This window comes from Ranitomeya variabilis, chromosome 4 (genome assembly GCF_051348905.1).
Source record: "Ranitomeya variabilis isolate aRanVar5 chromosome 4, aRanVar5.hap1, whole genome shotgun sequence".
Lineage (NCBI taxonomy): Eukaryota > Metazoa > Chordata > Amphibia > Anura > Dendrobatidae > Ranitomeya > Ranitomeya variabilis.
The window spans coordinates 385,791,564-385,808,972 of record NC_135235.1 but is presented as its reverse complement, the minus strand read 5'-3'; the positions used below and the strand labels follow the sequence as shown (position 1 = coordinate 385,808,972).

The 17,409-nt window shown below is 45.1% G+C and overlaps 1 protein-coding gene across 6 annotated transcripts in view; it reads left to right on the top strand.

Annotated features, from left to right (window-relative positions):
- The window catches only part of KDM2A (lysine demethylase 2A), a 243,392-nt gene extending 228,565 nt beyond the window's left edge, over positions 1–14,827 (top strand). For all 6 annotated transcript variants that reach the window (XM_077250846.1, XM_077250841.1, XM_077250845.1 and 3 more), the window contains one exon: positions 13,725–14,827. In XM_077250846.1, the coding sequence (XP_077106961.1) occupies positions 13,725–13,906 (182 nt within the window). In that variant the 3' untranslated portion in view covers positions 13,907–14,827. The remainder of the gene's footprint in view (positions 1–13,724) is intronic.
- The last annotated feature ends 2,582 nt before the right edge of the window (positions 14,828–17,409 follow it).

Here is a 17,409-nt window from a genome sequence, read left to right as displayed (position 1 = left end):
CGCCATACAGCATCATCAGCAAAAAAATAAAAAAGTTATAGTCCTGAGAATAAAGCGATACCAAAATAATTATTTTTTCTATAAAATAGTTTTTATCGTATAAAAGCGCCAAAACATTAAAAAAATGATATAAATGAGATATCGCTGTAATCGTACTGACCCGACGAATAAAACTGCTTTATCAATTTTACCAAACGCGGAACGGTATAAACGCCTCCCCAAAAAGAAATTCATGAATAGCTGGTTTTTGATCACTCTGCCTCACAAAAATCGGAATAAAAAGCGATCAAAAAATGTCACGTGTCCGAAAATGTTACCAATAAAAACGTCAACGCATCCCGCAAAAAACAAGATCTCACATGACTCTGTGGACTCAAATATGGAAAAATTACAGCTCTCAAAATGTGGTAACGCAAAAAATATTTTTTGCAATGAAAAGCGTCTTTCAGTGTGTGACGGCTGCCAATCATAAACATCCGCTAAAAAACCCGCTATAAAAGTAAATCAAACCCCCCTTCATCACCCCCTTAGTTAGGGAAAAATAAAAAAATTAAAAAATGTATTTATTTCCATTTTCCCATTAGGGTTAGGGCTAGAGTTAGGACTAGAGTTAGGGCTAGGGTTATTGCTAGGGTTAGGGCTAGGGTTGGGGCTAGGGTTGGGGCTACAGTTAGGGTTGGGGCTAAAGATAGGGTTAGGGTTTGGATTACATTAACGGTTGGGAATAGGGTTGGGTGTGTCTGGGTTAGAGGAGTGGTTAGGGTTAATGTTGGGATTAGGGTAAGGGGTGTGTTTGGATTAGGGTTTCAGTTATAATTGGGGGGTTTCCACTGTTCGGGCACATCAGGGGCTTTCCAAACGGGATATGGCATCCGATCTGAATTCCAGCCAATTCTGCGTTGAAAAAGGAAAACAGTGCTCCTTCCCTTCCGAGCTCTCCCGTGTGCCCAAACAGGGGTTTACCCCAACATATGGGGTATCAGCGTACTCAGGACAAATTGGACATCATCTTTTGGGGTCCAATTTCTCCTGCTACCCTTGGGAAAATACAAAACTGGGGGCCAAAAAATAAGTTTTGTGGGAAAAAAAGGATTTTTTATTTTCACGGCTCTGCGTTGTAAACTGTAGTGAAACACTTGGGGGTTCAAAGTTCTCACAACACATCTAGATAAGTTCCTTGGGGGGTCTAATTTCCGATATGGGGTCACTTGTGGGGGGTTTGTACTGTTTGCGTACATCAGGGGCTCTGCAAATGCAACGTGACGCCTGCAGACCAATCCATTTAAGTCTGCATTCCAAATGGCGCTCCTTCCCTTCCGAGCTCTGTCATGCGCCCAAACAGTGGTTCCCCCCCACATATGGGGTATCCGCATACTCAGGACAAATTAGACAACAACTTTTTGGGTCCAATTTATCCTGATACCCTTGTGAAAATACAAAACTGGGGGCTAAAAAAATCATTTTTGTGAAAAAAAAAAAGAATTTATTTTCACGGCTCTGCGTTATAAACTGTAGTGAAACACTTGGGGGTTCAAAGTTCTCACAACACATCTAGATAAGTTCCTTGGGGGGTCTAGTTTCCAATATGGGGTCACGTGTGGGGGGTTTGTACTGTTTGGGTACATCAGGGGCTCTGCAAATGCAACGTGACGCCTGCAGACCAATCCATTTAAGTCTGCATTCCAAATGGCGCTCCTTCCCTTCCGAGCTCTGTCATGCGCCCAAACAGTGGTTCCCCCCCACATATCGGGTATCAGCATACTCAGGACAAATTGGACAACAAATTTTGGGGTCCAATTTATCCTGTTACCCTTGTGAAAATACAAAACTGGGGGCTAAAAAATCATTTTTGTGAAAAAAAAAAAAAAAGAATTTATTTTCACGGCTCTGCGTTATAAACTGTAGTGAAACACTTGGGGGTTCAAAGTTCTCACAACACATCTAGATAAGTTCCTTGGGGGGTCTAGTTTCCAATATGGGGTCACTTGTGGGGGGTTTGTACTGTTTGGGTACATCAGGGGCTCTGCAAATGCAACGTGACGCCTGCAGACCAATCCATTTAAGGCTACGTTCACATTTGCGGGCAGCGCCGCAGCGTCGGGCGCCGCAGCGGCGCCACAGCGGCGCCGCATGCGTCATGCGCCCCTATATTTAACATGGGGGCGCATGGACATGCGTTGTGCTGCGTTTAGCGCCGCATGGCCGCAAGCGTTGGATGCAAGAAACGCATCAAGTTGCATTTTTTTTGCGGCCAACTTGCGGCCAAAAACGACGCATGCGGCGCAAATCGCAGCGCAAATCGCAGCGTTTTAGCGTGCGTTTTGCCGCGTTTTTGTTTGCGTTGTGCGCTGCGGCGCCGACGCTGCGGCGCACAACGCAAATGTGAACGTAGCCTAAGTCTGCATTCCAAATGGCGCTCCTTCCCTTCCGAGCTCTGTCATGCGCCCAAACAGTGGTTCCCCCCCACATATCGGGTATCAGCATACTCAGGACAAATTGGACAACAAATTTTGGGGTCCAATTTATCCTGTTACCCTTGTGAAAATACGAAACTGGGGGCTAAAAAATCATTTTTGTGAAAAAAAAAAAAAAAGAATTTATTTTCACGGCTCTGCGTTATAAACTGTAGTGAAACACTTGGGGGTTCAAAGCTCTCAAAACACATCTAGATAAGTTCCTTAGGGGGTCTACTTTCCAAAATGGTGTCACTTGTGGGGGTTTTTAATGTTTAGGCACATCAGGGGCTCTGCAAACGCAACATGGCATCCCATCTTAATTCCAGTCAATTTTGCATTGAAAAGTAAAATAGCGCTCCTTCCCTTCCGAGCTCTGCTATGCGCCCAAACAGTGGTTTACCCCCACATATGGGGTATCGTCGTACTCAGGACAAATTGCACAACAACTTTTGTGCTCTAATTTCTTCTCTTACCCTTGGGGAAATAAAAAAATGGGGGCGAAAAGATCATTTTTGTGAAAAAATATGATTTTTTATTTTTACGGCTCTGCATTATAAACTTCTGTGAAGCACTTGTTGGGTCAAAGTGCTCACCACACATCTCGATAAGTTCCTTAGGGGGTCTACTTTCCAAAATGGTGTCACTTGTGGGGGGTTTCAATGTTTAGGCACATCAGGGGCTCTCCAAATGCAACATGGCGTCCCATCTCAATTCCTGTCAATTTTGCATTGAAAAGTCAAATGGCGCTCCTTCCCTTCCGAGCTCTGCCCTGCGCCCAAACAATGGTTTACACCCACATATGGGGTATCAGCGTACTCAGGACAAATTGCACAACAATTTTTGGGGTCCAATTTCTTCTCTTACCCTTGGGAAAATAAAAAATTGGGGGCGAAAAGATCATTTTTGTGAAAAAATATGATTTTTTATTTTTACGGCTCTGCATTATAAACTTCTGTGAAGCACTTGTTGGGTCAAAGTGCTCACCACACATCTAGATAAGTTCCTTAGGGGGTCTACTTTCCAAAATGGTGTCACTTGTGGGGGGTTTCAATGTTTAGGCACATCAGGGGCTCTCCAAATGCAACATGGCGTCCCATCTCAATTCCTGTCAATTTTGCATTGAAAAGTCAAATGGCGCTCCTTCCCTTCCGAGCTCTGCCCTGCGCCCAAACAATGGTTTACACCCACATATGGGGTATCAGCGTACTCAGGACAAATTGCACAACAATTTTTGGGGTCCAATTTCTTCTCTTACCCTTGGAAAAATAAAAAATTGGGGCGAAAATATCATTTTTGTGAAAAAATATGATTTTTTATTTTTACCGCTCTGCATTATAAACTTCTGTGAAGCACTTGTTGGGTCAAAGTGCTCACCACACATCTAGATAAGTTCCTTAGGGGGTCTACTTTCCAAAATGGTGTCACTTGTGGGGGGTTTCAATGTTTAGGCACATCAGGGGCTCTCCAAATGCAACATGGCGTCCCATCTCAATTCCAGTCAATTTTGCATTGAAAAGTCAAATGGCGCTCCTTTCCTTCCGAGCTCTGCCATGCGCCCAAACAGTGGATTACCCCCACATATGGGGTATCAGCATACTCAGGACAAATTGTACAACAAATTTTGGGGTCTATTTTCTCCTGTTACCCTTGGTAAAATAAAACAAATTGGATCTGAAATACATTTTGTGTGAAAAAAAGTTAAATGTTCATTTTTATTTAAACATTCCAAAAATTCCTGTGAAACACCTGAAGGGTTAATAAACTTCTTGAAAGTGGTTTTGAGTACCTTGAGGGGTGCAGTTTTTAGAATGGTGTCACACTTGGGTATTTTCTATCATATAGACCCCTCAAAATGACTTCAAATGAGATGTGGTCCCTAAAAAAAATGGTGTTGTAAAAATGAGAAATTGCTGGTCAACTTTTAACCCTTATAACTCCGTCACAAAAAAAAATTTTGGTTCCAAAATTGTGCTGATGTAAAGTAGACATGTGGTAAATGTTACTTATTAAGTATTTTGCGTGACATATGTCTGTGATTTAAGGGCATAAAAATTAAAAGTTGGAAAATTGCGAAATTTTCGCCAAATATTCGTTTTTTTCACAAATAAACGCAACTTATATCGAAGAAATTTTACCACTATCATGAAGTACGATATGTCACGAGAAAACAATGTCAGAATCGCCAAGATCCGTTGAAGCGTTCCAGAGTTATAACCTCATAAAGGGACAGTGGTCAGAATTGTAAAAATTGGCCCGGTCATTAACGTGCAAACCACCCTTGGGGGTGAAGGGGTTAATGTGAAGAGTAAAAAAAAATAAAAAAAAATTCTCCTTTCTGTAAGTAACCGCACTCAGATGATATCGGAGTGTGCTCTATTTTTTGTTTTTTTTTTCTTTTTAACTCATGGACCCATAGACTTTCATTGCTGATTTTGATCTGTCACCCAAAATCAAAATCTGACATGTTTACATGTCATGCCATGGAAAGACAATCGGACAGCCCCATAGAAATCGTAGGTATGAGTGAAAACTATGGATAGTACTCGTCCGAGAAAATTGTTTGTGGGCTTGAGCCCTCAAACTAGCACTGCTCTATATCAATTACACTAGATGCACATATAATTAAGTTATACAATTTAATACCCCATCATGTAATACAATTCAACAATACCCCCATCACTCTCTGCCTCCTTTTCCTGGGAAAAAAAAGGGCACATGTGCAGTGCACCCACCAAGATCTTCCGGGATTTTTCCTATTGGTTCACCCTATCACGGTGATAAAAAGCCAATAATTAGTATGTTATCCTACCCCTGTGTTACCCCCTTAGTCAGATTACATTTTTTTTAATTTTATAATTTTGTTTCTTTCATTCTTTGCGTTAGGGTTGGAGTTGGGCTAGGGTTGAGCTAGAGGTGGGTTGGGTTAGGGTAGGGGTTAGGGATTTTTCTAAAGTAAAAAATCTATACAATGTTGATGTGACGATAATGTATGTAAAGGGCTGTGGAATTAATGGTGCTATAGTGTTCGCTACTCGAGTTTGCATCAGGCTCGCACGAGCACCATCAATACTTGGTGCATACTGGAGCAGCCCGATACAAACTCAAGTAGCGAGCACTTGCACCCAACACAATTGATAACATTGGGTCATATTGAGTGTCATAAAATTCTGTGTAGTACCTTTTGGGTTAAAAATCCTCACTATACCTGTAGGTAAATTCCTTGAGGGGTGTAGTTTCCAAAATGGGGTCACTTGTGGGAGGTTCCCACTGTTTTGGCAGATCAGGGGCTCTCTAAAACGTGACATGGCATCAACTCTCAGTTCCAGATATGTTTGCGTTCAAAATGTCAAACTGTGATGTTTTGCTTCCTAGATCTGCTGTGCGCCAAACAGTAGTTTTCCCCCACATATGGGTATTGGAGAAATTGCACAACAAATTTTGGGGGCCATTTTTTCCTCCTGTTATCCTGTTATTCTTGTGAAAGTAAAAAAAAAAATGGAGCTAAAAGCTACATTTTCTCTGACGCCCATGACGGCACCACGGAGAGAGGGGATCCGCCCACCAAGGACAGGAAACCTACAGATAAAAAGGCGGTACCTCTCTCCTGCATCAGTTGGTTTCCTGTCCTTGATGGGAGACCTACAGATTCACCTCCGTGGTGTCGTCAAGAGAAGATTCGTCGTGGACAATGCCGGGGCCAATCAGCTCGATTCAGGCAGCGGGGGCCCCCCTGCCTCGGCTGGTGTGGTGACCCGAAGCGCCACCGCTGGGGCTAGTAGGCCTTTAGGGTGCGCGGAGAGAGGTGGCTGGACCATGGCCAACTCTCTAGGTAAGACTCACCGGCAGCAGCATTATCCAAGGGGGGTCCCTCTGTGGATAGGAGCCAACATCCTGCTCCTCCTGCGTAAGACTGCGGGCTGTAGTTCCCGGGGGTTCCGGGAAGCCAGCAAACAGGTACGGTGATGCACGGCGCCATCTTGGATTCCGCTGCGCACGCGCGAGATTCCCCGAGATTTTAACAGGAGAGGTCTCTGCGCACGCGCGGCTGGCTGCGGCACCGCTCGCGCCGGGATTCTAGTTCGGCGCGCGTGCGCTCAGGGCAGATGGGCCGCGCAGGCGCGCTGCGTGCGACGGACCTTAAAACTTGGCTGTGCAGCCGCGCTAGCGGTCTGGGCTCGCTACATGCGGCGGTCGGCGCAGGCGCGAGATTCTGCGCGATCTCGCCGGAACTGCGCATGCGCGGGAAGGAAAGAAAAAGGCGCCTTCCACCGCTTTTTAGTGAGCACACACATGGGGGCAGGCGCTTCCTATGGAGTCCGACCAGCGCTCACCAGTCATGAGCGACATCGAGCAGGCATCTCCCCTGTCCAGGGCATCTCCACCGCCACAGCAGCAGCAGCAGAAGCAACGTCCCCAGAAAGGGCACCAGGATAACGGTAAAGGGCGTTCTGGATCACTGCGCAGCAAGGAGTCCAGCACAGCGTCCGGCTCTAAGGATAGACCGACATTGGATCACTCCCAACATAAGATTTGTGCTCTGTGTAGAGAAGATCTTCCATCTTCGTGGGAAAAGAGACTTTGCAGTGTTTGTATCCAACAGACAGTGTCAGAGGGCCTCCCCGGGTTCGCAGCGGACCTTAAAAACCTGATCAAAGTCCAGGTAGAAGAGACCTTTAAGTCCCTAAAGGGGAAAAAGCGGAGGAAGACCAAGCACAGATCCCCATCTCCTGAGTCCGGTGATTCAGGGGAGGATATGGATTCAGACACCTCCACCTCTTCTTCCTCCTCGTCCTCATCATCATCCTCGACCTCCTCTGGAAGGCGTAGTTGCTTTCCCTTAGAAGAAACAGACAGTCTGGTTAAGGCTGTCAGAAGCACTATGGGGTTGGCAGACTCTCACCCCAAAAAATCGGTACAGGACATAATGTTCGGGGGGCTCGACCAAAAAAAGAGAAGGGCCTTCCCCCTTAATGAAAAAATCCAGGCTTTAATTAAGAAAGAATGGAAGAAACCCGTAAGAAAGGCACTACTCACACCGAAAAGGAAATACCCATTCGATGATCAATCTTGCTCCTTTTGGGATAAAGCACCTAAGTTAGATGTGGCCATCGCTAAGGCATCCAAGAAATATGCCCTCCCATTCGAGGACATGGGGGTCTTGAAAGACCCGATGGACAAAAAGGCAGATGCCTTCCTCAGAGGCTCATGGGAGGCAGCTGGTGGAGGCCTTAAACCAGCAGTCGCGGCTGCATGTACATCTCGCTCCCTGATGATATGGTTAGACCAATTAGAAAGCCAACTCAAAAATAAATCATCTCGTGACTCTATTTTAAATACTTTACCAGTTATGCGTGGAGCGGCTGCCTTCTTAGCGGACGCTTCAGCCGATTCAATCAAATTATCAGCAAAAGCGGCGGTTTTTTCTAATGCCACTAGACGAGCCCTTTGGCTTAAATGTTGGCCAGGAGATCTCCAAACAAAGTCTAGATTATGCACCATCCCCTGTGAAGGAGAATTCCTATTCGGGCCCACTCTAGATGATATCTTAGAGAAAGCTGGGGATAAAAAGAAATCCTTTCCCTCCCTGAGTTTTCCTTCGTACAGGAGGCCCTTTCAGAGCAAGAGGTTCTTCCGAAGGAAACCGGGAAAAAATCAAGATAAATAGGAAGATAAGCGAAACAAAACCAAGGGGTTCATATTCAATAGGAACCCCAACGACAACAAAAAGCCTGCCCAATGAATGCTTGCCCCAGGTGGGGGGAAGGTTGTCCCTCTTCCTCTCGGCCTGGGAGAAAATTACCAGCAGTCCTTGGGTGTTGAGTATAATAAAATCAGGACTGAAGCTGAGGTTCCAAAAAAAACCCTCGCCCCTTCTTTATGACAACATCGCTAAGGTCTTCGGAGGAAGAACAGCCAGCGTTGGAAAAAGAAGTCATGGGACTAGTAAGCAAAGGGGTTCTTACGGAAGTTCCCCTACAAGAAAGAGGACAAGGATATTACTCTCCTCTGTTCTTGAGAAAGAAACCGGACGGTTCTTTCAGGACAATTATAAATCTGAGAAATCTGAACAAATTTCTGGAGATTCAGTCTTTCAAAACGGAAACAATAAAGACCTCGATAAAAATGTTGTTCCCATTGTGTTTTATGGTAGTCCTGGACCTAAAGGACGCCTATTATCACGTCCCCATCCAGAACACCAAAAATACCTCTATAGCAATCTACATCAGGGGGGTGTTATGCCACTTTCAGTTTTTAGCCCTTCCCTTCGGGCTGGCCATAGCGCCACGGGTCTTCACAAAGTTAGTGGCGGAGGTAATGGCTCACCTGAGGGAGCAAGATACCCTGATAGTGCCATACCTCGACGATTTTTTGATAATCGGTTCCTCTCCGCAACATTGCGAGGAACAGCTGAAGACAATCAGACATTCACTAGAAAATCTGGGCTGGTTAGTGAACTTAAAAAAATCCAGGTTGTCACCATGCCAAATCCAGGAGTACCTGGGCCTTACTCTGGACTCTATAAAACAAGAATGCCGTCTCCCAGAGGGAAAAATTCAAAACATAAGTCTAGTATCCAAAAGGCGAGACACCCCCTACATAACCCTCCGTCAAGCTATGTCCCTCCTGGGATCCATGACGGCCTGCATCCCGGCAGTCCAATGGGCTCAGTTACACTCAAGGGAGCTTCAATGGCAAATCCTGTCAGAAGAAGTCTCTCTAAAAGGAAATTTAGAAGGTCGGCTCAACTTGTCTCCAAGCACAATTCGGTCACTGAGTTGGTGGACATCGCTAGACAATCTTTCTCGAGGAATCCCATGGGTAACCCCAGTCTCACAGATAGTAACAACGGATGCGAGTCCCAGCGGGTGGGGTGCACACCTGAACGACCTGTTAGCCCAGGGAGCTTGGCCACCTCATCTGAAGAAGGTGTCCTCCAATATGAAGGAACTGCTGGCGGTCAAGTTTGCACTATTAGAGTTCCTGGGTCCCCTTCGGTCTCACCATGTCAGAGTAATGTCGGACAACAAAGTGGTGATGGCGTACCTAAATCACCAGGGAGGTACCCGTTCTCAGAGTCTGATGGAGATAACCAAATCAATCTTCCACATAGCCGAAACCAACCTTCAATCCCTATCGGGCCTTCACATAAAAGGGGTGGACAACTACAGGGCAGATTATCTAAGTCGCTCTCGCTTGAAACAGGGAGAATGGGAACTGAATCAGTCAGTGTTCTCTCAGATCTCAGTAAGATGGGGCAAACCAAATATAGACCTTTTTGCAAACCATCTAAACAAAAAAGTGAACACCTTTTGCTCAATAACACCTTTGGGGAACCCTGTATCTCTAGATGCGTTCCTGATTCCCTGGAACCATCCACTAGCATATGCCTTTCCCCCTATTGCGCTGATTCCGGCAGTGCTGAGGAAAATTCGGGAGGACGGGGCTCACATAATCTTAATAGCCCCGTTCTGGCCGAAGAGGCCTTGGTTTTCCTGGATGATGAGAATGTCCATCTCCGATCCATGGGTACTGCCAGATCTCCCAAACCTCCTCTCCCAAGGCCCAGTTCATCATCCACAGGTGGAGTATTTGCACTTGACAGCTTGGCATTTGAAAGGGAGTTACTAGAAAACAGGGGGTTTTCTCCGGGGCTGGTATCTACACTGCTGAAAAGTATGGAAAAAATACGGGAAAGTATGGAAAAAATTTCTTTCATCTTCAGGTGCCAAAATGGGGGAGGGTGTCCCCCTTAAAGCCATACTTGAGTTTCTGCAGAAAGGGTTAGAACTGGGTCTGGCCACAAGCACACTAAAAGTTCATGTTGCAGCTCTAGGAGCCTTATTCAACTATGATTTAGCAGGGAATCGGTGGATTTCTAGATTCATCAGAGCAGCCGGTAGATCAAGACCTCTACCTGTGAAGGTTACCCCTAAGTGGGATCTAAATTTGGTTCTTAAAGCACTATCTAAACCTCCCTTTGAACCCTTAGCGGAAGCTCCAATCAAAATCTTATCCCTTAAAACTTCCTTGCTCGTTGCTCTCACTTCCGCACGTAGAGTCAGTGATATCCAGGCCCTATCCGCTAACCCCCCTTTCACACAAATCCTCGATGATAGGGTCATCCTGAAAATTGACCCAGCATATCTCCCAAAAGTGGCATCCCGTTTCCATAGGACGCAAGAAATATCTCTGCCCTCCTTCTGTCCTAATCCCAAAAACAAAGAGGAAGAGGCATTACATACGTTAGATGTGAGGAGATGCCTGATGCATTACTTAGAAGCCACTAGGGAGAGTAGGGAGGATACCTCTCTCTTTGTGTGTTTCCAGGGCCTCAGGAAGGGGAAGAAAGCATCTAAGGGCACCCTGGCAAGATGGATTACAGAAGCCATCAGCCTGTCATACTCATCGAGTGGCGTACCCGTCCCGGGAAATATCAAGGCGCACTCAACAAGAGCAGTGGCAACCTCTTGGGCGGAGAAGGCCGGAGCTTCTATTGAGCAGATATGTAAAGCTGCTACCTGGTCTTCACCGTCCACTTTCTATAGGCACTATAGATTGGACCTTTCCTCCTCTTCGGACCTTACCTTTGGTAAAAGGGTTCTGGAAGCGGTGGTCCCTCCCTAATGTACAAATCTCTGCAATTCTCTCCGTGGTGCCGTCATGGGCGTCAGAGAAAATAGTAGTTACTCACCGATAACAGTGTTTCTCTGAGCCCATGACGGCACCCGTACATTCCCTCCCTTCACTTCTTGGGTGTGCACAGAAATATAGTGCCTTATGCTAATAGTGTAAATAGTCACGCGGTATCTCAATTAAGTAATGTTAAATAAATAAAGTCTCTGTTCATAGTCTCCCATCGTTCTCTAGTAAACAACTGATGCAGGAGAGAGGTACCGCCTTTTTATCTGTAGGTTTCCTGTCCATGGTGGGCGGATCCCCTCTCTCCGTGGTGCCGTCATGGGCTCAGAGAAACACCATTATCGGTGAGTAACTACTATTTTTGTTAATAAACTTCTTGAATATGGTTTTGCGCACCTTGAGGAGTGCAGTTTTTAGAATGGTGTCACTTTTGGGAACTTTTCCCAAAGTCAATTCAAATGTGAGGTGGTCCCTAAAAAAATAGTTTGGTAAATATTGGTGTAAAAATGAGAAATCGTTCGTCAACTTTAATTCCCTAACTTACCAACAAATTTTTTTTTTTTCAATAATTGTGCTGATGTAAAGTAGACGTGGAAAATGTTATTTGTTAATTATTTTGTGTGGTATAACTATCTGATTTAAAGGCATAAAAATGACAATTTTGAAAATTGAGAAATTTTCAATATTTTCATAAATACAGTATATGCAATTCAGATCAATCAGAATTTACAGCTGTCATGAGGTACAACATGTCACAAAAAAAGTCTCAATCACCAGGATCCGTTGAAGCGCTCCAGAGTTATTACCTCATAAAGGGACAGTGGTCAGATTTAAAAAATTTGGCCTGGTCATTAAGGCCAAAATTAATTCCGTCATGAAGGGGTTAATTCTAGGTTATGCTGTCTTTCTAGGTGAAACGTTCATAACGTAAAGAACTCGAGCTGTTGTGTGATGGTCCTGCCAGCATACAGCCTACTGGTATAGTCAGATTTGAATTTTTGGCACTGAATTATTGCAAACTCTTCAAAAAACAGCTATGGATAAGTTAACCTTTTTCTTTTTTTTGTATATGATATACAAGCTAGCTATGGCCTCCTCATTCTCAGGATCTGGTGGACAGTTAGCTGCAGGTTTTTTTTCTGTACAGTTAAGAGGCCAGGACCATGGTGGTCTTCTCAGAACCTGTAGAGGTCAGACCACCACCAACCATTAAATGCTAGCTGTACACTTACTTTAAAGGGGATGTCCACCACTAGAACAACTTCTTAAACTAAATGTTTGGCCTTGAGAAAATAATAAAGTATATACTCACCTCCCGTGCCCCAGTGTCGGCACTCACAGTCCCGGGACTGTGATGTGGTGGAATGGCATATGATGCCCAGCGCCCAATCAGCACTGGCGTTACTGCCTCTGCCTTCGGCCAAACTGAACATTAAGAGGAAGTGCAGCTGATTCCTGGCTTCTTCTTCATGTTCAGTTTGTCTGAAGGCAGATACAGTAACACCAGTGCAGATTGGGCATCGGTGTCATGTGTCACAACACCGCATCACAGCCCTGGGGAGAGCGAGTGCCGATACCACAGGAATGACGTCAGCACTAGAGGTGAGTTTAGGCTTTGTTATTTTATCGGGGCAGACCATTTAGTTTAAGAAGGGGTTGTCCTAGTAATGGACATCCCATTTAGAGACTGGAAATACACCATTATATTTTAATTGTGGCAATTGTTTACGTTCCAGAACTTGGACCTTGGTGTGATAATGAACTTTAAAGGGATTGTCCCCTTTCAATTAATCTTCATTCCCCTGCACAGCTTTCAGTTTAATTAAAATAAAACAAAAAAATGTGCTGTCCTCTGTTCCCATGACCACTGGCCAGTTTCTGCTGCTGCTGGCATTGGCTGTTGACATGCTGCAGTCAGTGCGCTCTTCCAGTTTAGCTGGAATGCCCCCTTCTAAGAGGCGCTGAGCTCATGTGACTTCTGTGCTGCAGCGAAGACATGTCTGTGGACCCAAAGATGGGGAGTACAGGACCGCTTTCCTTCTTTAAAACCAATCCAAACAATCATTAGCTTAAATGATACGATATTAGCTGCATATTTGGAGCACAATTTCACTAGGAACACTTTTCCTTCCTCGCATTGTATGTGTGTACGGAGTGGGAATGTGGAAAGAGAAGTCACACATTTACAAATCTCTTGTTACCCCACTTTAAGGACTTTATACGTTATTTGCACTAACTTTTGCAAGTCCAGTCCTCTTAAGAGTGTTGTCCTTAGGAACCAGATTACCATAGCACAAACTGCTTGCCTTTTGCCTAATCCTTCCAAGGCCTATAGTAAGGACCAGAAGGCATCATTACAGGTGGATGAAAGGTGATTCCTGCAGCTAAATAGGAAAGGGTTCTTTACAGTTAGAGCAGTCAGACTGTGTTATTCCCGACCACAAGAGGTAGTAATGGCCGACTCTATAACAGCTTTTATACAAGGGCTGGACGATTTCCTCCATACACATAACATTGCGGGTTATAGATAGTTTAGGGACAAAATGTATAATTGGTAGGGAAAGGGTGAACTTGATGGACCTAGGTCTTTTTCAACCTATGTAACGGTATACATTTTTTTTTTTCCAGGTTGTAAAGGCGTAACTGATGAGTCCTTACTGTACTTGCGAAGAGCACCCAACCTGGCACTTATTGATCTTCGAGGCTGCAAACAAGTGACACGGGGAGCCTGTGAGGGCTTCATCTCGGACCTGTCTGTGAGCACCTTGTACTGTATGTCAGATGACAAGCTTATCCAAAGGATCAGCTAGGATGGGGTGCGTGCTGGAGGTTTGATGCAGGGGGATGCTATTGTGTTGGAGGATGCACGATGTCAATCACCACCTCCTCATCCGTCTCCAGCTCCCTGGCCTCCCTCTCATTCCGACTGAAACAAGGAGCAATAATTGGCGATTTAACATCCCGCCCTCATATGCCTGTGGTGGGGTCATCACATGGTGCAAAGACGTGGGCTATATCTGAAACGGGTATTTAAACAGCTGTGGCAGCCTTGATGGGGTCAGTCACTTCTAGGGCTGAAATCAAGACCTTTAGGACTGGATCTTCATTGTCATAGAGAAAAGGAAGACTTTGTATTTTTTTATTTGATTGTTTTTCTCAGTTTTGTTTTGCCTCCTTAGTACAGAATAGCTCTTCGCCAGACAGTTTAATGGAAAAGACACCTGAGGAGTGAGCAGGCAGCTCAGATTTGTTTTTCCCCTTCATGTTTTGAAAATGATTTTTTTTTTTTACTATTTAATGCCTTCCCCTGTTGAGCATTAAATTTGTGAGTAAGATTTATTTCTCTGGGCGCTTGGGGTAGAGTGTGTGAGTATGAGAGAGGGACGGCTGCTTTTTGCTAAATTGTAATTGAGTTAATATTATATTTTTTTTATTTTTTAACTTAAGATTTTGGTTTGTTGCTTTCATTTTGTACCCACTCCCTCTCTTGAGAAGATGTCTGCAGAAGTGCAGTCAGCAATGCATTAATTCCACACACACTGGGCAGCCGTTTGTGCAAATATACAGAAATATATATAAATATATACAGAAGCTGGTGTGCGCACACACATGGAGCAATGTGTGCGCCGGCTGCTCCCTTCCCCAGCCCGGGACTAGATTGTATAAAAAGAGCCTGGATAATATTTTTCTCTGCGGGAGCGGTCTCGCTTTCCCTTTTTTGTTTCTTTTGCAATAAAAAGAAAAAAGAATCAAGAATGTGGTCTGTGTGGTTTGTACTTAGTTCATGAAGGTTAATAATATAGAGTTTAACCAATTAATTAAAAAGTGGTATTAATCAGGGAGGTAAGTTACTTGCTCTCTGTTTCATAGGGCCAGTGATAGAATTGTACTTCTAGTTATGGTGCAGGGTTGTCAACCTACTATTACATTTTTTTCTAAACTGGCCTAAAACTCATGGACGGACTATTTTTTTTTTTATGGACTTTTACCATGCCCCCCTTAAGATGCAGATACTAAGATTCACACCCAGTATTCAAGATAAGTGATTAAAGGGGTTGTCCAATACTACGACAACCCCTTCTTGAACTAAATGTTTGGCCCCGATAAATTAAAGTGTCAGCACTTGTGGTCCCAGAGCTCTCTTGCGGTCCCAGAGCTCTCTTGCGGTGTTGTGACATGTGGTGGTCGGCACCCAGTCAACACTGGCATCATGGTATCTCCGAATTCAGACAGATTGAACATGAAGAGGAAGCCAGGGATCAACTTCAGCCCGGACTTCCTGTTCGTGATCAATCTGTATTAAGGTGTAGATAGTGAGGCCAGCGCTGATTGGGCACCACGCGTCACGACCCCGCAAGTGCAGACACCGCTGGAGTTGGCGCCAGCACAGGAAGGGAGTATATGTTGTTTTATTTTATCAGGACCAAACCTTTAGTTCAAGAAGGTCCTAGTAGAGGACAACCCCTTTAAAGTGTATTATATTTATACAGAAGAATTTAGATACTCACATATTACACCCAGTATACAGGATAGAAATGGTGCTGTGCATGAGATGGATAGATAGATTCAAAAAAAGAGGCAGCACTCCATCCCTTTGGTGGAGGATTTAATCAAGCCACATGTCTGGGCGGTGTTTCGGGTCTGAATGAGCCTCTCAAGCAGTGGGTGTCTCTACTTAGTACATATTTATACGTGTCTCAACAGTCCAACAGGGTGGGATTATGCACCTATTATAGTCCATATTTTGATTTACACGCCACACCAGAACGGGCATACTTTGAAACTTAGAAATAAATGTAAGAACTGATGTGAAGCCTTTTGGATACTAAGCCCGCTCTTAGTATAGCTGATGTCTTGGTCACTTTTGAATGTTGGTTGTGCTTTCACACTCGTGGTAGCATGAGACGGACTCTACAACCCACACAAGTGGCTCAGGTAGTACAGCTCATCCAGGATGGCACATCAATGCGAGCTGTGGCAAGAATGTTTGCTGTGTCTGTCATTGTAGTGTCCAGAGGCTGGAGGCACTACCAGGCCAGTACACCAGGAGACGTGGAGGGGGCCGTAGGAGGGCAACAACCCAGCAGCAGGACCACTATCTCAGCCTTTGTGCAAGGAGGAACAGAAGGAGCACTGCCAGAGCCCTGCAAAATGACCTCCAGCAGACCACAAATGTGCATGTCTGCACAAACTGTTAGAAACAGACTCCATGAGGATGGTCTGAGTGCTCGACGTCCACAGATGGGGGTTGTGCTCACAGCCCAACATCATGCAGGATGCTTGGCATTTGCCACAGAACACCAGGACTGGCAAATTCACCACTGGTGCCCTGTGCTCTTCACCGATGAAAGCAGGTTCACACTGAGCAGATGTGACAGACATGACAGAGTCTGGAGACGCCGTGGAGAGCGATCTGCCTGCAACATCCTTCTGCAGGACCGGTTTCGCAGTGGGTCAGTAATGGTGTGGGGTGGCATTTCTTTGGAGGGCAGCACAGCCCTCCGTTTGCTCGCCAGAGGTAGCCTAACTGCCATTAGGTACCGAGATGAGATCCTCAGACCCCTTGTGAGACCATATGCTGGTGCGGTTGGCCCTGGGTTCCTCCTAATGCAGGACAATGCCAGACCTCATGTGGCTGGAGTGTGTCAGCAGTTCCTGCAAGATGAAGGCATTGAAGCTATGGACTGGCCCGCCAGACCTGAATCTGATTGAACACATCTGGGACATCATGTCCCACACCATCCACCAATGTCACGTTGCACTACAGACTGTCCACGAGCTGGCGGATGATTTAGTCCAGGTCTGGGAGGAGATCCCTCAGGAGACCATCCGCCGCCTCATCAGGAGCATGCCCAGGCGTTGTAGGGAGGTCATACAGGCACGTGGAGGCAACACACAATACTGAGCATAGTTTTGACTTGTTTTAAGGACATTACATTCCACTTTAATTTTGTGTGACTCCAAATCCAGGCCTCCATTGGTTAATAAATTTGATTTCCATTGATGATTTTTTGTGTACTTTTGTCAGCTCATTCAACTTTGTACAGAACAAAGTATTCAATGAGAAGATTTCATTCATTCAGAACTAGGATGTGTTTGAATGTTCCCATTATTTTTTTGAACAGTGTATTATACTATGACTACAGACATCAGATGTTATATACAGGATAGCATGTGACTGGTATATATTATACTATGACTAGAGTTGAGCAAATTTCTTCGGGTCCCCACTTTTTTGGCAAGCTATACCGAATAAGCTGCAGAGGGAATCTGGATACATGGAGCGCATCGGCTGATCGGCTCTGCAGTTGCA